The sequence below is a fragment of the Myotis nattereri genome (assembly GCF_964212035.1).
Source record: "Myotis nattereri genome assembly, chromosome: 7".
In the NCBI taxonomy this organism is placed as follows: Eukaryota; Metazoa; Chordata; class Mammalia; order Chiroptera; family Vespertilionidae; genus Myotis; species Myotis nattereri.
The window spans coordinates 6,160,488-6,182,552 of record NC_138082.1 but is presented as its reverse complement, the minus strand read 5'-3'; the positions used below and the strand labels follow the sequence as shown (position 1 = coordinate 6,182,552).

Below are 22,065 nucleotides of genomic sequence, written 5' to 3'. Positions count from 1 at the left end.
TGGTGTATTGAGCTAGTTCTGAAAATAGGACAGGCTATGCCAGACAGTCAGGAAGACGATTCGTCAATTAATATGGAATATGGTGTTTCTTCCATAGTTTGGTTGGAAATATTTGGATGATCAAATGTGTTTATCATTTTAATAATACAGTGACACAGTGTATTAGTTGTGCTGCTTAGTAAATGATCTTTAATGATTACTGAAACTTTTGGGGATATCCTTAGCTCTTTACTTTTAATTTTACTTTGGAGTTAGAATAATTTGAAAGAGTGACTGTGAACTCAAGCAACAGATTTGTTGCTAATAGGGGAAGACTGACTGTTTTTATACTTTGTCTATTTCTTAAAAAGAGAAATCACTCCTGGTCCAATGGACTTGATTATCAGCAGCCTGCAGTGTAGAGATAGATGCCACAGCTCTGGGAAATGATTCCATTCAAAAATAAACCTGTATCAGGCTATTTTCCAATATAGATATCATGAAACCTGAGAGTTCTTAAATGACCTTGCTGCATCTGTTATTGATAATTCTAGTTCATATATCCTTTCACTAACTCAACTCATGTAAAAAAAAATATTTCTCTGTTAGAGCTCATATAGGAAATGATAGATAAATTTGGCTACATTTGAATTTTAAAATTTACATAATGAAAGACACCATATATGAAGACATAAAGAAAGGTAACAAACTAGAAGAATATATTCATAAGGCATAAAAATGATATCATAAGTACATAAAGAATGCCTTTAAATCAATTTAAAAGAAAAATGGGTGAAGGCTAGAAAAAGGCATTTCATAGAAATTGAAGCAGCAATAACCAGTACACTTATGGAGAGATGCTCGCAGTCATAAAATGCAGTTTCAAATAATAAGATACTAGTTCACACTGTTCGATTTGAAAAAAAAAAATCAGAAGCCTGATAATTCCAATTGAGAAATTGGGCCTCTTTTTTTTGCCTGGACATGGTGGGATTGCCATTTCTAGACCCTCTTCGGAATACAGTTTGGCAATGTTATATATTAGTATAGTTGAAAAGGCATCTGCATTATGACTGAGCAATTCTAATTTCAGTTATGTTACCATGTTTATGCTAAAACACTCTTTTACGTCTGCCCAAGGTGTTCACTACACCATTACTGATAAAAGCACAAAGTTGGGGAGAAGTAAATATTTGGCAAAGGAGATAGGGATAAATAAACTTGGTTCATAGAATGACCTGCTGCCTAGCAGGTAAAAATAATAAACTGCATCCTTATGCACAGACAAATCTCAGAATTATATTGTTGAACAAAATGTCCAAGGATGCTCTGTACACATACCCATTGTAATTTTCAGCGTTGCATCAGGCAAAGCTATATATTTTTTATCTATGCCTATGTGTTGCTAAATATAAGACTATGGAAGGATACCTATTAAGGTTGTGAGAGAGGAGAACAAAATATACACACTTGCATGCATATATATATGCACACACACTCATATGCATATATATGCATATATATATGTGTGTGTGTACGTAAATGTACACATACACAGATGTACACATATGCATGCATGTTTGTCTTAAGTAAAAATAAAGCACAGGTGTAGATGTCTGAGGAGAGGGTGCTAATCCCTCCTCTACAATTACGTTAGCCAGGACTTTGTGGTAGCACCTGTTACATGGGACTTCTCACTAGCGATTCCCTTTAAAATCACATTCAATGACTACTGACTTACTGAAAAAGAGAAATGGCCATTTCACGGCTTAGTTAGGCATTAAACATATGATTACTTACCGCTTCTGTTCCCAAACCTTCTGACTTCCATAGTTTAAAAGTGGAAAGATGGCTTTAAAAATATCTTGTCTAAAAGTGCCTTTGCTACAGTGGCTGGTCCCACAGATGTGTGCATGTGGGTGAAGAAGGACAGAAAGGCTATGGAGTTGTCATTGCTACCACCCGGGGTTTCCCAGCCTCGGAAGTGTAGCCGCTGTGGGCTGGATATGCCTTTGTGGCAGGGAGCTAGTCTGTGCGTTGTGAGATGTTGATGGGCAGCCTAGCCTCTACCCACCAGATACCAAAAGCACCCCCTCTCCCAGTTACGGCAACCAAAACGGCCTCCAGCATCATTCAGAGTCCTCGGATGGTGTGGCGAAGGGCAGCCTTGCCGGGCTCAGAAGCAGCGCCTGGGGGGTCTTTCCTTAAACCCCTACAAGGTTAAACTCTTGCCTCTTTTTCTGAATATCTTCTGAAAACAAGGAGCAGGTTTTAGATTTGGCCAAGTGTAAAGGAAACCTATTTCCACCTCTTAATTAAAAAACTCTTTATGGTTGTTTTCATTCTATTTTAAGTGTTTGTTTGAGTTAGTGCAGTGGTCAGCAAACTGCGGCCCCTTCAGTGTGGCTCTTCCACAAAATACCACGTGCGGGGGCACACGTACAGTGCGATTGAAACTTCGTGGCCACACTCAAGGGGCCAAAGAGCCGCATGTGGCTCGCGAGCCGCAGTTTGCCGACCACTGAGTTAGTGCAATCAATACTGCTTTTCCTTATCATCATCTGTATGATATGGGATCCCAAGATACCAGGTATCTGCTGCCTGGCTTTTAGAAGACTAGTGGAAACAGCAGATACGGGGTTGGGTAATCTAACATCAAACCCCCCCCCCCCCATTTGAAAACCATTATGAAGCTAGGGGGCTGATTATTTGGGAGCTATTTTGTTTTCTTTTGCTTTGAACGCTCCTTTTAAGTCCTGAGCTCCGAAGGCTGAGAGCCGCTGTCTGTCTCTCAGATGAAGCTGTGAAACATGCTTCGTGTATCCAGGAGGGGCTCTCAACAGATGTCTGTTGTGTTGGACTCTTATTCCCAAATGACAACACCCAGGTTCTCTTGCACACGAACATGTGAACTCACACTCACACATTAAAGTGGCAAAACAGAAACGACACTGTCCGACGTCGGTAGGAAAACACAGCAGCCACAGGTTTCTCAGGAGCGGCCCCGGCAGCCAGCCTGTGCGGGGACTGGCCAGCCGGCAGAGGGACAACGCTCCCCGTGGGACGTGGGACGGGGACGCGACCTCGGGTGGGGCGGGCCAGGAGGAGAGAGCGACCGTCTCGGCGTGGAAACACGGCCTTTCCCCACCTCGTTGGCTAAAGTGCGCATTTTGTTTCTTGTTTTTCCCCAGTTTATTTGAAGAAGAGATAATGTCTTATGTGCCTCCACATGCCTTACTCCACCCCAGCTACTGTCAGTCCCCGCGCGGCTCCCCTGTGTCCTCTCCCCAGAACTCGCCAGGTGAGTCCACCTGCAGCTCCCGGGTTCCCCGAGGAGCGAGCCCTAGGTCAGAGTTGTGTTCTGCGTCAGGGCCGGTGCAGGGACATTCGGGTGCATCTTAGGGCCAGCCCGGGTGCATGCCATGGGACACGCTCTGTCCTCTGGAACTGGCGTGTTTCCCGGGAATTCATGCTGACAGGAAGGTAATGACGTTCCGGAATAGCAAGGTAAAGGCTCGCCGGGCGGCCTAGTCAGAGACAGAACTTACTCTTCACTCGGCGGTGCCCAATATGCCTTGGAAAACGTTAGGGCACAGAATACTGTGTTAGCTTTTTGCACTTAAAAGGTTTTAGTTAGGAGGCTGATTCAAGGAGTAATAAAAAGAAATCTCTACTTTCGAGAAATAATAGAGAATTGAAGCTGGTCAGCTTCAGGGACTTGGAGAGTTTTCCCTGCAGTCGTCACTGCCTGCACTGCATGGGACAGCGAAGGACCCGTGGGCAGACAGAACGTGTGACCGATGAAACAAACGAACATGTTTAACTTCAAATTCCTTTTGAAGGAGGTATGTTGTGAATGAAGGAGTGACTGGTTGAATGGAGGAGTGAATGGATAGATAAACGAATGAATGAATGAATGGTAGAAAATGCAGCTTAGCAAATGAGTGCTTTTTAAAGGAGGGTAGTCATGATGTTGTAAATCAGCTGCATTATCCTCATTATAGGCAATGCATTGTTCACACTTTCACAGCTTTCAGAATTTAAAACTATGTTACTGGGAATCCACACTCCATATGTATTACGAAGAGCTGTTCTGTGTTCGTTGATATGTAACATGTGTTTTCACATATTGTTGTGATAATGAAGCTACAGCCGACTCAAATTCCTCAAACAGGAAAAGGTTCATTTACCACAGATTTATTGAGCATCATCTATGAGCCAAGCACTGGTGCTACAACGATGAATAACACACTCTCTGCCTTTGAAGGATTCATAGTGGGCCAGTGAGTCAACGAATGACTCTGTAAAGCTCTGTGGTCCGTCCTGTATTGAAGAATGTGTGGGAACACCGATGTGGGAACACATCTTCCCTTAAGACTAGGGGTGGGGTGTTTAGGGAAAGATGAAGGTCCCAGGTATGAAGGGGGGCCCTGAAGAACGATGATGGGAGTTTACCAGGGAGACCAAAGGAAGAAGGGCTTTCATGGCACCGAAGCATGAAAACAGTTTAGGGCAAATGGATAGGGCAACGCGAAGGCAAGTTCCCAGAGCTCAGACTAGAAGATAGACTAGGGCAGTGATGGCGAACCTTTTGAGCTCAGCGTGTCAGCATTTTGAAAAACCCTAACTTAACTCTGGTTCCGTGTCACATATAGAAATTTTTTGATATTTGCAACCATAGTAAAACGAAGACATATTTTTGATATTTATTTTATGTATTTAAATGCCATTTAACAAAGAAAAATCAACCAAAAAAATGAGTTCGCGTGTCACCTCTGACACGCATGTCATAGGTTCGCCATCACTGGCCTAGGGCCTGTGGGTCATCGACGCTGTCCCTTGTAGTCCATGTGCAGCCCCTAAAAATGTATAAACAGAGGAACGTCCTGTTTTACAAAGACCAGTTTGGTGGCGATACAGAGGATGGATTAGAAAATGAGAGACTAGAATCAGAGAAACTGTTCAGAAGGCTGTTGTGTTGACCCAGGTGACATGCTAAAGAGCGGGACTGGTGACGATAGAGAAAAGGGAATTAATTCGAAAGGCACGTAGGAGGGGGAGAGCCCAGGACTTTGAGTTCAGGTAAGGAAGATTCTGAGGTCCCAGCACCCAGATTGCTAGGCAGGCGGTTACCCCATTTACCCAGAAATGAAAAGGATTGGCCTGGAGGGGAGCGGGGATGAGTTTGGTTTGGATGTGTTTCCTGAGGAATCTTCGGAGATATCCAGGCACAGCTGGAAAAGACCGCCATGGAGCTCGGGAGCAGCTGCTGGGAACAGGGGTGCGGGTGGCAGCGGGGCCAGAATGAGAGGAGAGGAACGAGGGAAGACAAGTCTGTGGAAAGCAGGGAAAAGGGGGATGGTCACATGAGAAACCCCAGTGTTTCAGTGATGGGCGGAGAGAGAGCCAGTGGATTTTGGAACAGAATTAGGAAAGTCTTTTCAGAGAAGCCAGGTTTCAAGGAGGAGGGAGCGGTTAACCGGGCCCCATCTTCAAAGGAGTCATGAAGGATGAGTCTGAGAAGAGGCCATTAAATTGGAAATTTATGAAATTGGGTATGGCCTTTGCCAGGGCAGTTTCCGTGAAACCATCGGTCACAGACTGGAATGTGACCGGTGACAGAATGATAGAGGACGTCAGGAGGAAGCCAGGAGGGTAGACTATTGTTTTCGCCAAGTGTGGAAGGAGAGGAAAATAGGACAGTACCTGGAAGGAGAAGCGGCGTTCAGGAGGGGGTTTTGGGGGCGGGGGCGGGGGGCGGGGGGCGGGGAGCTGAGCGTCTCTGTGTCAGGCCCACAGAGGCCAAACGATGTGGGTGGGAAGAGAGTGGCCACTTGAATGGGGCGGAGCAGCAGGCGGCACAGCCCAGGCCGGGGGCAGGCAGGACCCTGGGGGCCCAAGCACCGGTCAGCTTGGGACACAGGAACAGAGCAGGGACACCAGCTTGGACGATACAGGTTGGGACGACAGCAGTAGATGACGCGACAGGTAAGTTTCAATGTGACATAGACGTTTGATGCCAGCGTCCGGGGGAGAAATTGCTGTCATTCACAGCTGGCCTTCGTCTTTGTCAACCGTGTGTGACGTTGGGCGATCCACTCCTCCCTGGCCTTGAATTCCTGTCCGGTAAAATGGGAATAATAGTGGTCGCCTCCCCTGGTTACGTGGAGGAAACCTCGCTGGAGAACACCATCCCAAGCATCCAGGACATATTTGTTTACTCCTTTTTTTTCTTCTTTTTTTCCTTTCTGGAAATAGGATCCTGAAAAGTAGCGTTTGTCAATATTTGAGCCATTAATAACTGCAGCATGTCAACCCATTTCTTCCTGATGCGCAGGGCCGGCCGCCTAAATAGTTACTCATTCTGTTGGGTCTTTATTGTAGCTGGGGCCCAGGGTGGCGTTCAGTTGGGTTGTCCCTCTCCCGGTGCTTCATGGGTAAAGAAATGAAGCCGTGCGGGTTGTCACTGATTCCAGCCAACGTTCTCCTCCTAGGCCTTTGCTGAGGCAGCCTCCCCAGAAAAGGTAGATCTCGGGGTGTCCCTCTGAACCCCCCCTCCCCCGGAGGCGCGGGCCGGGAGACTGGCCAAGCATCTTGAGGCTCATGTGAACATGCGACGTGATGCCTCTATCAATCACTTCATTCCATCGCCCATCACCATGGCCATGAGGAGTCCCTGGTGGGAATGGCCCGCCTCCTGGAAGCAGGTGTGGGATTACATTCCAAAGACAAGGAGAACCCAGGCAGACCCCCCTTGCCAGTAGTGCTAGTGGCGGCTGTGACTCCCAGGGAGAACCGTCCCCATGCTCTGGCCCCCTGGTCCAGTGGGTGTGGTTTGTCTCTACAGTTGGCTGCACTGCCTGGCCCGTGGGCTCACTAACTGATGCCACGTGACCCCCAGGGGGACTCGCTGGCCGCCTTCCTCCTCTTTCTCCAGGTGAAAGAGACTCTCCTACCGGTGTTTCCCAAGTTTTCGTGAAAACACTTCCGAGGGGTTCTGAGAGGTTGTCTGGTCCTCCTTGTGACTAGAACGCCACCCCCTGAGGGTGTGGGGATGATGTAAAAACCTCCACGATCATGAATTTTAACGATCTTCTTCTCAGAGCCCTAGGACCAGGTCAGCTGTCCATGTTTCCTTATCTGAGTGCGGGACAGTCGAGGGCAGCGGGGAGGGGCTCCGCCAACGGGGACTCGCTGCTCTTTAGCTGTGAGAGCGCCGCTGAACACCTGTCCCCATGTTGGAGCGGGAAGCTTGGCTTTCCTGGGACCTTGGATGCCAGTCCCGGCCTTCGTGCCCTCCGCCCCAAGCACCGTATGGTTTGTGATGTCCGATCCGGGCCCAGGAGGAGACTTAGGGGCCGTAGGAGGCTGGGCATTTCTAGGAACTTAGATGCAGCAAATCCCCCATTTAACGAATACTGTGGGACGTGTGCTCACGCCTGTGAACGTTCCGTCACCTAAGCTCTGAGTACGAGGCACTTGGTGGTTTAAGGGACCATCGCACGGCGCTCCCGGTCCTTGGCCAGACCTGGGCCATCTGGAGGCGACAACAGCCCAGGTCCCAGGCAGCCCAGGTCACAGGTCCCACTGAGGAGCCACGTGGGTCTTTCCTGGAGCTCGTCTTGAGGGCCTGGGGTGGGAGAGGGAATGATTTCTCGGACCCCACGGGAGATTCTCTCTTCCTCTCTCTTTCGGAAGTCTTAGCATCTTAGCTGCTCCTCATCTCATCGCCTGTTCTTCCCACAAACATCCTCCCTGTCTCTCTCCCTCCTTTCCACTCTAATTCCCGCTCCCTTCCCCCATCACCCCACTCTCCCTGGAGTCGCTCTGCACTTATTCTAGAAGTGGGGTTCCACCCCTTCTCTTTACTCTGCCCCCCAAGGTGATCTGCCTAGGAATGGTAACTGTAGGTGTCCCTTGTGGGGGATGGGGACCTGTGGTTCCAGAAACAAGGGGAAGGGAAGCCGACCGAGTATGTCGGTCACAGCTAAGAGGTGGTGGTTGTTGTCGCTCGCCTCCCTGTCCCCCACCCCAGTGCTCTCAGGGGTGCCTGTCACTGGCATGCCCTTTTGCTCTCCCCTTTTAAAATCCACCCTGGTCTGAGAGGCCAGACTATCCAAGGGTTTTTAAAAAAAACAAAACCAAATAGTATGTAAATGAAAGCATGAGCCGGCTCAAAACAATGACCTGAAGGCCTGTTCCTCTTGGGAATAAAGCAAAAATGTGAAGACTGCAGTGTCTGTGCTTCTAGCCAGGTAGTCTGGAGGTGTGAGTGTGTGAATGTGTGTGTGTGTGTGTGTGTGTGTGTGTGTGTGTGTGGTTTTCCCTGTTAATTTCCACTGCGGAGCTATGTTCCAGAAGATGGAGTCGCCCAGAAATTACTGCACAGCTTGATAGTCTGTTCTCATTCACTGACAGAATTTTTTGAAAATGTCATAGAGAGTTTTCTTTTTAGAAAGTGAACCAGGGTAGAAATGAGCTCTGAGCCATCCCCGTACAGCAGCCTGGGGCCATGTGGGACGAGGCTGAGCTCACCCCCCATCCAGGGCCGCTAATCCTCAAGGCGGTCGGGGCTCCTGGGGGCACCTCCGGATAATCAGAAGGGACCCAGGCGTCTTAGAAGTTTGATGCAGAGATTTTCCTAGTACCACCCCAGGGATTTTTTCAGGTAGAATTCTGGAGTTGCTATGTGATGATGCAGGTTTGTAACAGTACGTAGAAATAGGGCGGCACTAGATGGAGGGACTGTAGGTCTGCCTAGGAATGGTAAAGGAAAAAGAACCCTAATGTCTGTTACTGAAATTTCTTCTTGCAAATAATTAGCGTAGCGCTGACTACCCTATGAAGTCACCCTTCATTGGGTCACTTCCTGAATGTAGCAGCGTCCTGAGTCTGACTTCTCTGTTCAAGTCCGTGAAGTCGCGCTCGGTCCGAGTCTTGGATCCGGAGCCTCGCGGGGAGCTGTGGCCGCAGTGCTGCTCACTCCGCTCCCAGAAAGATCCTGTTTTATTTCCACAGCGGAAGTACCGGCGCTCCTGCCCTGGAATGTCTTGGCAGTTGCACCTGACGTGCATTCGGAGTCTGACAAGGGCCAGCGGCCTAATTCCCTGTAATTTCTAAGCCGTGAAGTAATGGGTAAATGGTTTTTTCATGATAGAACTATTAGCAGAAGCATTTCTTGCCTTTAACGACGTCTGTCCCCAGAGTCTCCGTAATGGAGTCACGTCAGCGGGAGCATCAGTGGAGTCAGAGCTGTTTTATTGAGGCCCGTGTTGGTGCTGATGAATGCATTATGGGACTCCCCACATCCTCTTAAGCATCTCAGGTTACACGCCAGCAGCATAAGATGGGCTGTTGTGTTTCTGTTTAAGGAATGAACTCCTAAAGAATCACGTTTCTTTTGAGCCTGGACGATTTTCATTGGGGTGCTGTGTTTTTCCTTTCCTCTTCCACGATCATGCTCTCGAACACGGATTCATGAGTCTGCTCCGAGCTGCCTGGGTTTACTGGCCGCCTTTTCTCAGCCGGCAGCGCTGACAGCCTCATGCTGCACCCCTGAGGGGACTTGGCACGTGCTGCCCTGTCCCTGGGTGTCCAGGAGTGTCGGTCGCTGGAGCAGATGCTGCCCAGGTGTTTTGTGGGTACCTTTGCCCTCCCAGGCGGAGAGGGGGCGGCGGATAATGGTTCTCATGCTTGGAGTTGGTGGAGAGCCCTATAAAACACTTAGCCAGGCCACACCCCCAGGAGTCTGATGTCCTGTCTTGGGTGTGGCCTGGCCAGGGAGGTTTTTAAGCTTCCCAGGTGATCTAATGTGCAGCCAAGCTGTGGGGACCACTGCCAAGGAGTCCCTTCTGCATCCCAGACACTTAGATCGAGGTTATTGGTTTTCTTTGTGACACCGCGCTTAGCTCTGTGGGTAAGAGTCATCGCTATGCAGACAGACCTCTGGGCAAATCGATGATCAATAGCAGTGTGTCTGACCGTTCCTAAGCCCCAGCGCAGGCCCCGGGCCCTCGGTGCCCAGCTCCATGCAGACAGTGGCAGGCACCAGCCTCCCTCCCCACACCCCGCCCACCAGCCTCCCTCCCCACACCCCGCCCACCAGCCTCCCTCCCCATACCCTGCCCACCAACCTCCCTCCCCACACCCCGCCTACCAGCCTCCCTCCCCACACCCCGCCCACCAGCCTCCCTCCCCACACCCCGCCCACCAGCCTCCCTCCCCACACCCTGCCCACCAGCCTCCCTTCCCACACCCCGCCTACCAGCCTCCCTCCCCACACCCCGCCTACCAGCCTCCCTTCCCACACCCCGCCTACCAGCCTCCCTCCCCACACCCCGCCTACCAGCCTCCCTCCCCACACCCCGCCTACCAGCCTCCCTTCCCACACCCCGCCTACCAGCCTCCCTCCCCACACCCCGCCTACCAGCCTCCCTCCCCACACCCTGCCCACCAGCCTCCCTTCCCACACCCCGCCCACCAGCCTCCCTTCCCATGCTGCTTTGGGTGTCAGATAGACCTGGCTCAGACCCCACACCCACCATTCACTGGCATGTGACTTCCATTGCCTTAGTTACAGTGGTGATGGTGGAAAGGGTAACAATGCCTGCTCCCTAGACTTGGGAGGACTCCCCAGGATTCTCTATGCAAAGCGCCTGGTCCCTAAGCCAAAGCCGGCACTTAACCAGCGAACGGCAGTGGTATTGTTCTAAAAACTTTATTTTTTAAGTGCTTTTATTGTTTTCAGAGAGGAAGGGAGAGGGAGAGAGAGAGAGAGAGAAACATCAATGATGAGAGAGAATCATCAATTGGCTGCCTCCTGCATGCCCCCCACTGGGGATCGAGCCTGCAACCAGAGCATGTGCCCTGACCTATAATCCAACTGTGACCTCCTGGTTCATATAGGTCAATGCTCAACCCCTGAGCCACGCAGGCCAGGCCTAAAAACGTTGTATTAGCACGAGAGTTCCTGCTTCTCTCCTTCCCTACTGGTACCCGTTCTTATTTCACATGGCACATGGTCCCCTGCGTCCCCACCCTGCAGTCCAGGCTCACCGTGCCTCAGGCCTCCATGCAACTGCTCCTAACTGGCCTCCACCCCATCTTCTCTCTTTGCCACCCTGCCTCCCACTGCTCACTGCATCGGGCCCAGGCTCCTCAGCCGCGTTTTCAATTCCTCTCATAGTTTGGCTCCAACCTTCCACTGCTTTCCCTCCCCACTCACTCCGCCACGGTGTTTCCTCTGCTCTGTGAGCGGGTCTCCCGTGTCTGCCGACCACACTCACAGGGCTTATTGGACTCACGCTGCCGCCCTAGAGGACAGATCTACGGGGTAAAGGCCTGGCTCCCTCGTCTTCCCCCTTTGTTCCCTGTCATCCTCATTCACTGTCCCTTCCCCATAACCGTGATGTCAGTGCGCATGCTGGGGCCAGGCAGCCGTGCCAGCGCGTGGAGCGCACGCTTCCTCTGATGGAGCAGCGGCCCGCGTAGCCCCAGGAGAGTGCACGCCAGCGGCTGCAGGAGCTCCCGACATTGTCTGGAGGAAATATGTATTTTTTTTTTACTTGAAATCTCCTCATTTTTAAATGCTGAAAAGTTAATTTAAAATCTTTAAAAATGATTTTAATGCGAACAAGATGGATCACTAGGTCTGGGTCCAGGCCCAGGGCAATAGTCCTGTCCTCTGCTTTATGGTTGGCACGCCATCGAGGTTAGGACTTCGCCAATTGTTGGACAGGTTTGATTGCTGACTTCCCAGCCACGGTGCCCACTTCGGGAACCCTGTCTGACTCATTGTGAGCTTCCCTTGCTGAATCTAGCATGGTATTAGCAATGAATGACCACCACTGAGCTGATTCATTCATCAAAGCAATACTTAATGAGCTTACTCTGGTGCGTAAGGCACAGGACTTCGGCATGTCTGTTTTCTGGTTTCTCTCATTGGGTTGTGAAATCTCTGGTGGAAATTTCCAGTGTCCTTGTCAGGGCCCTGACTCCCATTTTCATCACCGATTCTGTACCCCGGCGTGTCGGTTAGATACCTTAAGACCCAAAGCCAGAGTTTTCTATGGAAAGAGGAACTGTTACTTCTACATTTTATTAGTGATACTTGTCATATGATGAGATATTTTTTAAAAAAATCTTTAGGTAATCTGTAGATAATCACAGTACTTGGCACATATTAAGAGAAGCAGGGGCTGTGTGGAGGTGGGCAAAGGTGGGGGGAAACGGGACATCTGTGACAGTGTCAACAATAAAAGCAATAAATACGTTCACATTGTTATGCAAAAAGAGAATGCAACAAACGGCAGTCTTATTTACTCTGTGCAACCAGGAGACGTGCCTTCAGCAGTTATGTCTGAACTCTGTTTTTACATCCAGATTATTCTACCCTGCGGCATCAAATGCGTGCAATTATGCGTCTGAAGCAATTCCTAGTTAGGGTGCATACCCGACAGAAATTTCGTAGGTTTTCCATGGAGTAAAGGATGGGAACTCACTGCTCTTACTGTAGACACCGCATACTTTTCACATGATAACTTCCTGTCTAATTGCCATGATATCATCTCAGCAGCCAGCAGAGACATTCCGCCCTCCAGCCAGCACTGGGCATGAGTGATCCAGCTTGGCTGGCAGCAGCTTGGGCTGAAGGGGAACATGTTTGACCAACACATGGCACCATCTTAACTACCCAAACGGCTCCGCTCTTTTCGACCAGCATGCCACCAAGGAGCGCAGGGGCTGTGTGGAGGTGGGCAACGGTGGGGGGGGGGAGGGGGACATCTGTAACAGTGTCAACAACAGAAGAAGTCAGTACATTCACATGGTTCTGCAAAAGAAAAAGAATGCAACAAGCGGCAGTGTTGTTTGCGTAAGCTCTGTGCAGCCGTTAACCTGGACAGTGGGGAGCTGCAGGAGCTGAGCGCATTGATGGCCCGCTTTCACATGTTCCCTCTGGTCTCAGCTCTGATGATCTGTGTTCATGGTGGCATGATGCACACCGGGACGTTGCGCAAGGCCATCCCTCTCTCTGTGGTTTGCCGTAGGTACGCAGCGTGCCAATGCCCGGGCACCAGCCCCTTACAAGCGAGACTTTGAAGCCAAGCTGAGGAACTTTTACAGGAAGTTGGAGACTAAAGGATATGGACAAGGCCCCGGGAAATTAAAGTAAGTCAGAGCGAAACCAGCACAGGGTCTGCTGATGGGGAGAGGATGGGGTGCAACTGGGCGTGGTTTGCGGCGGACGACCACCTTGGTTTTAGTCGGTGTAATTATTTTGGTGTCTGTACGTGGCAGCACCATACATCACACGGTTCTGGCATTGAGCACAATTAAGCTTAAGGTTTTAAAGCAAACAGTAAAGAAACGACCACATTCCATGTAAAAAAATGTTAAGGAAAAGTACAGGCTGCCCAGCTGTTGAGCACCGACCTGTGAACCAGGAGGTCATGGTTCGATTTCCGGTCAGGGCACAGGCCCAGGGTGCAGGCTCCATCCCCAGTAGGGGGCGTGCTGGAGGCAGCCGATCCATGACTGTCTCTCATCATTGATGTTTCTCTTTCTCTGACTTCCCTTCTGACATCAATAAAACTGTACTTAAAAAAAAATAATAATAAAATTTTAAAAAATGACAGGCTGATTTACTTGTTCTCCTGAAAAGGATCTCTGTTGGCTTAGCGTGGACTCGTTGGCTCTGAGGCCGTCGCGATGTCCTGCATCGCTCAGCACTGTCTCCTGAGCCGACCCGAGTGTGGGCACCATGCTCAGCATGTCGCTCTGTGGACTAAACTTCACTTGCCCAACAGCGCACCTCATGAACGTTGTTTCTGCCTGTCTTCCTTCACCTCCATTTAAATGGGGAAATGGAAGCGGCCTCACGATGTGTGGGCAGAATGATGCTCATTCTCTACGTGGCCCTCCTGCCCTCATCCCCCCTCCAGCCTGCGCCAGGGCCTCACCGAGGTCACGTGCCCCCTGAGAGAGGATACAGGAGGGAGCGTTGCTACTGCAGTCCCAGCACGTTCCGGGTGCCCGAGAAAGGGTCCAGAGGGCAGCCCACAGCCCACGCTCGCCACCCCCCCAGGAGGGCTCACTTGGTTAAGTTAGCCGGTCCACTTCCCTCACCTCAGAGAACACCAGCCCGTCCAACACCATGCCTCTCAGAGCCTTCTCTCCTGATGTTTCTCTTACGAAGCTCTTGATCTAGCTTTCACCCCTTGGCCTCCACATTACCTCCCTTTCCATGGCTATTGTCACTACAGGCAAATTGGTATGTGCTCAGGGATGACTTCAACTGTCATTAGGACAAGTGGATTCATGGGCCACAGGTATCAGTCGTTTGTATCTGTCACTTAGGGAATCTCAAGATTCCCTTAATTTAAAAATTAAGTCAAGCACAGCGGTAAACTCCTCTGCTTGGGAGGACCCAGAGAATTTTTTTCCTCTTGTTCTCACAGTCAACTCTCTAGGCTCTTAGTACCTCAATTCCTTGTCTAGGGGCCCTCGGGCTCCAACCATGACCTCCTGGGGCTGTTCTTCCTTAACTCAGCGCAGGGTTGTGCCTGTGATGTTGCCCATTGTCCTTGGATAGAGGGACTCGACCACTCAGAGGGCCTCTCGGGGTTCGCAGGTCATAGGTGGGGTGCCTCCGCTATCCGCGCTCCTCTTACGCAGCAGTTGCTGGCACAGAGCGATGGCATGAAGTCACTCCTTTTAGCCTCGTTAGTTATGGTAAATGGAAATTAAATGGCAAGCGCCCAGTCCTAGAAAGATAAGGATTAGGCAATAATCCTTAATTAATTTTTTTTCAAATTGTCTCCTTATGGACAGGTTAATCATCAGAAGAGATCACTTACTCGAAGATGCTTTTAATCAGATCATGGGCTACTCCCGGAAAGACCTGCAGAGAAATAAGCTGTACGTCACCTTCGTCGGGGAGGAAGGGTGAGTGGCACAGAGAAGTGGCCAGGCGGGGGGGGGGGGGGGGCGGGAGGGGGGAGCACAGGCTGGGCTCCAGGGCGGTGTCTCACCACATCCTCGCTGCGGCCGCCTGAAACAGGAAACCCTTCTGGCAGGAAATGCTGCTCTCATACACTGAAATCTCGTGGCTTTTTTTTTTTAAAGGCCTTCTCTGGTTTTTAAATTATTTTGTATAGAAATTCTCTGGTAAAAACTTCTAACTCCTGAGTATTTTTGAGAGCAGCGTTTGGTTTGGTCTCTTCTCTACTTCTCTCCTAAAGGGAAGTGTGGGCTTTGAGGGGGTAAACACCAAGGAATTGCTTTTCAGCATCTGTGCTCTTGTTACCTACCCTGGGTGCCCAGCAGAACTTGCTCTGCCTGGTAAATAAATTCCGGTTCAGCATCGCGCATTGGAATTCCGCTCTTCTACCCAGAAGCCTCCGCAGCAGTAACTGTTGGGTCTTGGTTCTTACTGTTCTCTCCTTTGAGAGGGCAGCACACCTACCGAGATGGCTGCCTGCCGGAAGCAAAGGTCTCCAACCTTCCACGACTCTTGCCTGAGTGTGCTCATGTAGATAAGGGTCAGGGAATGAGGAGTGAAGACTCGCACCGTCTTCATTGCATCCGGGTAGACGTGGCAGCTGTTACATAGCACATGAGAGATGACAGCTCTCCTGTCTCCCAGGCCCCTTCCTCTTTCCCCATTTCAGGGCAGGGTTTCAAGTTCCAGCACCTCCAGTGTAGCCCAGCCATCGCTACAGTGAAGTAAACAAAACCCCACACTGGTGCCTGAACTCTGGTTGTCTTCTCCTTGATTGTATTGATTTGGATTATTTCCCTCTCAGTAATGGCCAGGAATAAATTGTGTTAGATTATGGAACCATAATAGTAATAGCCAACAAATTAAACCATTCAGTATATGATTCATGAAATGGAGGCTCCAATGTATAAAATAACTGCATGTCCCAGTGGAACCAGATTATAGCAAAATTGAGATTCACAACCAGGTCTTAGTTCTTCATTCAGTCCTCTTGGCCCAACACTGGGATGTAGGCAAAACTCCTGCACTCTGGTTTGTCTGCATGTTTTTCCTACCCATGGATCTTTCCATCATTTCAACTAGTGCCTGCTAACGTCCGCTCTTCATGTGCACTGTTGTATAGTCTCCCTGCTGAGACTCGGTGAAAGGGAAACCTTACGTGGGAAAGAGCTTAATGTGACCGAGTTGCACAGAAGCTGCCTGAGACCTGAGCCCTTCATCCCTGACGTGCCCCAGTGGATTTCTCGCGTCTGTTCGTTGGCTTAGAGATGCAGGTGCACAGTTGAAAATGCAGACAAATGTCTTTAGCCTCATCACAGGTATGCATGGGATGCCAAGTATTTCCTGGCAGAGTCAGCCTGGTTTGAATGAGCACACTTCTCCTCCCCCAGAGCGCCAGCTGCCTTCCTTCATTGCTGAGATCTCAGAGATGCAGGGAAGAGGCTTGGGGAGCCCTGGGACTTAAGTGTGAACGGAACAGGTGCTTGTGATGTTTGGTCATCCTCATGCAGCCTCCCTGGGATCCAGACTGATGACATCTGCTCCTGGGAGGAGGCCCAGGCTGAGTGGGCCTGATAACTCTGGATTTGATCGCCACAAATGTCCAAATGCTTCCTGCTTCTATCGCCTGTCTTCCACCTATAACCCCAGAGGGAAAATAAGAGGAGACATTGAGGTGTGAATTTCAGTCATCAGAAACAATCTCTTAACTCTGTGATTGCCAGAATGGCACAAACAACAGTGAATGACAGGACATTGTCCTGTTTGGGGACAGGAAGTGTGGAAGTATGGGAAGTAGGGACTTCCAAAGAGGCAACAATATACCATTTGAATGGCCAAAGATGCAAAAGACCCATAATCAGAAAATCATAAGACATTGAAGAAAGATAATTGAAGAAGATACAAATAAGTGGAAGCATATACCATGTTCATGGATAAGAAGAATTAACATAATTAAAATGTCCATACTACCCAAAGCAATCTATAGATTCAACACAATTCCTATGAAGATGCCATGGTATATATTTCACGGACCTAAAATATTCCAAATATTAATATGGAGCCACAAAAGACCTGAATAGCCATAGCAATCTTCAGAAAGAACAAAGTTGGAGGAAATCATATTATGATATCAAACTCTACTACAAGGCCATAGTAATCAAAATAGCCTGGTACTGGCATAAACATAGACATATAGATCAATAGAACAGAATAGAGAGCTCAGAAGTAAACCCACGCCTTTATGGCCAATTATTTATTAACAAAGGAGGCAAAAACATACAATGAGGTAAAGATAGTCTATTCAATAAATGGTGTTGGGAAAATTGGATAGATACGTGCAAAACAATGAAACTAGACCATCTTCTTACACCATATACAAGAATAAACTAAAAATGGATTAAAGACTTAAATGTAAGACTTGAAACCATAAAAACCATAGAGGAACACATAGGCAGTAAGATCATTGGACATTTTTCTTAGCAATATTTTTTTCTGATATATCTCCTGCAACAAGAGAAACAAAAGAAAAAATAAACAAGTGTGACTACATCACACTAAAGAGCTTTTGTACAGTGAAGGAAACCATCAACAAAATAAAAAGACAACCCTACTGAATGAGAGAACACATTTGCCAATGATACATCTGACAAGGGGTTAATATCCAAAATTTATAAAGAACTTATATGACTGAAGACCCAAAAAACAAGCAATCCTATTAAAAAAATGGGCAAATGATCTAAATAGAGACTTCTCCAAAGAGGACATACAGGACATACCAAAAGATGCTCAACAAAGATGCTCAACATCACTAATCATCAGAGAAATGCAAATTAAAACCACAATGAGATGTCACTTCACACCTGTCAGGATGGCTGTCATCAATAAATCAACAAACAAGTGCTGGCAAGGATGTGGAGAAAAGGGAGCCCTAGTGCACTGCTGCTGGGAATGCAGACTGGTGCAGCCACTGTGAAAGACAACGTAGAGGATCCTCAAAAAATAAAAAGTGGAACTACCTTATGATCCCGTGATTCCACTTAGGGAATATTATCTCAAGAAACCTGAAACACTGAATTGAAAGAATATATGCACCCCAATGGTCATTGCAGCATTATTTACAATAGCCAAGATCTGGAAGCAGCCCAAGTGCCCATCAGCAGATGAGTGGATAAAAAAGCTGTGGTACGTTTACACCTGGAATACTGCTCCGCCGTAAAAAAAGAAGAAAGTCTTACCTTTTGGAACAACATGAATGGACCTGTAGAGTATTATGCTAAGTGAAATAAGCCATTCAGAGAAAGACAAATACTGTATGATTTCATTTATATGTGGGCTCTAATGAACAAATTAAACTAATGAACAGAATAGAAACAGACTCATAGATACAGAGAACAGACTGGCAGCTGGCAGATGGGAGGGAGGTTGAGGGGCTGAGTGAAAAGGGTAAAGGCATTAAGCAAAAAACAAACAGACACACAACATAGCACCTCACAGACTCAGACAACACAATGGTGATCACCAGAGGGAAAGGGTGGTGGGAGGAGATAGAGGGGGTAAGCGGTGCCAGAGGGGACTAGACTTTGGGTGGTGAACACACAATACTATATATATATGGTGTCCCCCCAAAATGTGTACACACACTTTGAATAATAATAAAGGCAGTGTTTATTAAAATACATTTCATTTTCAAAATTAAGCTATCAACTGTTAAAGTGTGTCTACCTTTTTTGGGACATCCTGTCCATATATAGTATTATAGAACTGTACACTTGAAACCTATGTAATTTTATTAACCAATATGATCTCAATAAATTCAATAAAAACTTTAACCAAAAAAGAATAATGCATCTGCCTGTACTCCAAAAAGGTGTGAATTTGCAGATTTGCAGAGACTTTCGCTTTGCTTTAAATCAGTGGTTCCCAACCTTACTTTGGCCATGCCCTACTTAAGCATGTAAAATCCATGAGCCCCCCCCCCCCCGTGACATATAACTCATATTACTCAAAAAGTGAGCTCCTATTCACGTGGAGGAAGCCTAAAAGGCCATTAACTTGGTCTAGACCAGTGGGCGGCAAACTCATTAGTCAACAGAGCCAAATATCAACAGTACAACAATTGAAATTTCTTTTGAGAGCCAAATTTTTTAAACTTAAACTATATAGGTAGGTATATTGTTATTAACTTAAGTAGGGTAATCCTAAGACTTAGGAAGAGCCACACTCAAGGGGCCAAAGAGCCGCATGTGGCTAGCGAGCTGCAGTTTGCTGACCACGGGTCTAGACAAGGTTCCAAAGAACATGGTATCCATGAAAGAGAAAAATAAAAGAATGAAAGGACAGGTGAAGTACTGAGGAAGAAATCACTAAAAAATTGTTAAAAAAATAATATGCCGAAACCGGTTTGGCTCAGTGGATAGAGCGTCGGCCTGCGGACTGGGGGGTCCCGGGTTCGATTCCGGTCAAGGGCATGTACCTGGGTTGCGGGCACATCCCCAGTAGGAGATGTGCAGGAGGCAGCTGATCGATGTTTCTCTCTCATCGATGTTTCTAACTCTCTATCTCTCTCCCTTCCTCTCTGTAAAAAATCAATAAAATATATTTAAAAAAAATAATAATAATAATATAAAGTGATATGAAAAAATAGCAAATAAAGTTTCAAAACATATAGTGAACTGAAATGCACAATATATATTTATATACTGTATCTGAGGCCCCTAGAACCATAAGAAAAAAATTCACTGTTAACTCATTTTTGAATTGCCCCCCTTAAAAATCAAATTGTCCCCCTATGGGGCATGTGCCCCATGCTGTGAACCACTGCTGTAAGCTGTTTCTTTGCACGGACCCAAAACATGATCTATAGATTGAAATGAAAAGCTGAGGCAAGAAAAATGATGGGGACATTTATAGTCAGAAATGTACAGGTGAACTACAAATCCCGGGTGAAGTAGAATTAATCTGAGACTATTGGTGATGCCTCTATTCAATTTAAAAATACAAAAATAATTCAAGAACCTGTTCCTGTGTCTCACTAAAATAATGCTTCACGTTTTACTTGGCTTTTTCCAACAGTCAGCGGTTTCTAGGCAAATCACTGTGATTTACTTTGGTCAGAGCTGGAGGTCTGTTCTCGTCATTGAAGTTTCCGCCCCACTTGAGTTGGTTATCTGCACTGGCACAGTGGGGAGGCGTGCGTGCCAGCAGCGGTGGCTGGGCTGGAAACTGAGTCATCTTGAGAGAATGTGGGGGAGACTGCAGGCCGTGGTTGCTTCCTTCCGGGGGGCTTCTGTCTGCCTGGAAGTTGCTTCTTTAGGGAGGGGTTCAGTGGGACACCACCTGGTCTCCAGCGTGTCATTGTCTTCTGACTTCAAAGTCCTAGCAACCGAAGCTACGGGGTGGCAGGAGCCAGCTAGGAAGGCTATGGTGTTCTGACCAGGCATCCTGGGCCCCGAACTTCGCAGTCAGCAAAGCAGGAAGGCAGCGGTGGCCTTGTAAAGAGAGGTGTTTGCACTGTGACGGCCCCACCTCCTCTTTTCCTCCGTGGCCAACTCTGGGCAAGGCGCCTTTCTCTGAGAAAGAATGAGTTCATTATATGTAGGGAGCCACCTCAATGACGTCAGCCAGCTGTCTTGCAAAGCCACACTGAGACCAGGGAGGGGATGTGAGCAAACCGTGTTAGCGTCAGGGTTCAAGGACAGAGGAGCTCTTCCTGTGGCCTTTCTCCTGAGACAGCAGGTGAAACCACTGGAGAAGGACCCTGCTGTAGGTAGGCCGAGGCTTGGAGTCACCGGGTGCAACTCGGCTTGTCTTCCTCCTTGCTCCCAAAATCCCTCCCTCACCCATGAGGCCTCGGGGAGTAGCTGCTGCTCTAACGAGGTGGGGCGGATGGGCAGGTGCACAGGCGTGTGTGCCTGACCCGGCCTGTAAGAAAGCCACGCTCTCTGTCTTCCTGAAAACCTGGGGGACACGGTGATGGGACTTCCCATTCCATCGTCTTCTCTCATTGTATAGTCTACTTCCCTTGGAATACTTTGCTTTCAGTGATGTTTAGTTGCACGTCAAGGACAGGAGAATGAAATAAATTGTTGTTTTTTTAAAAAATATTTTTATTGATTTTTTACAGAGAGGAAGGGAGAGGAATAGAGAGTCAGAAACATCGATGAGAGAGAAACATCCATCAGCTGCCTCCTGCACACCCCCACTGGGGATGTCCCCACAACCAAGGCACATGCCCATAACTGGAATTGAACCTGGGACCCTTGAGTCCGCAGGCCGACGTTCCATCCACTGAGCCAAACCAGTTAGGGCAAATAAATTATTCTTAACAGATATTGGAGGACACTAACAAGTTGGGCCATGTCAGCCCGGCAGCGTGATGGTGTTTAAATGCTTTATCAAAACATAAATAAATAAATAAATAAATAAATAAATAAATAAATAAATAAAAATGCTTTATCAGCACTTCTCGGGACTCAAAACCGCACCGCCCCCCTGAAGACATCTGTGCTGATTCCGAAATGCCCTGGCAGGCAGCTGCTGGTGGCCCCACACCCGCTGTCGGAGTTTCTGCATTTCCGTGCCAAGCCTGTCGCTGCAGAACCAACCGAACTGGCAAAACAGGAATGTGGCAAAGGATCCCTGGGACATGAGTCAGAGGAACTATTTACATGGAGGAGGTTGCTAAGAAGCCAGGAAGCACAGGCACAGGTGCTTGCTGGGACACGTCTGTTGGATTAGGTCGGCCTGTCATTTGTAGATACAACCGGCTCTCTGGTGTGCAGTCCTGGAGTTTGGGATTATAATCAACTCAAACTGTAAAAGCTGTGCTGGCCCTGGTTGGACTCCATCCGGGCTCCTGGAGTTCAAAGCAGTGGAGAAGAGCCTGACCAGCTCAGGGTGATACATTTTCCTCCCGGAGAACTGGTAGCTGTGTTCTCTCTTGGGGGACGGGGAGGGGAGATGTTTTTATTTTTTGGCTTAACTTTTCAGGAAATATTTTATGTGATGGTCAGCCAGATCCAGCTGTTGTCATCAGAAAGGAGCCCTTCAGTGAGGTCCCTCTTCGTTGTCCTGACAAACTGGACCGT

The 22,065-nt window shown here is 48.3% G+C and overlaps 1 protein-coding gene across 1 annotated transcript in view; it reads left to right on the top strand.

Annotated features, from left to right (window-relative positions):
* Positions 1–22,065, top strand: part of HECW2 (HECT, C2 and WW domain containing E3 ubiquitin protein ligase 2) — a gene marked incomplete at its 5' end in the record, with an annotated part of 171,337 nt that overhangs the window by 118,204 nt on the left and 31,068 nt on the right. The window contains 3 exons of the mRNA XM_081095984.1: positions 3,171–3,280; positions 13,026–13,146; positions 14,809–14,922. Coding sequence (XP_080952110.1) covers positions 3,171–3,280; positions 13,026–13,146; positions 14,809–14,922 — 345 coding nt within the window. The remainder of the gene's footprint in view (positions 1–3,170; positions 3,281–13,025; positions 13,147–14,808; positions 14,923–22,065) is intronic.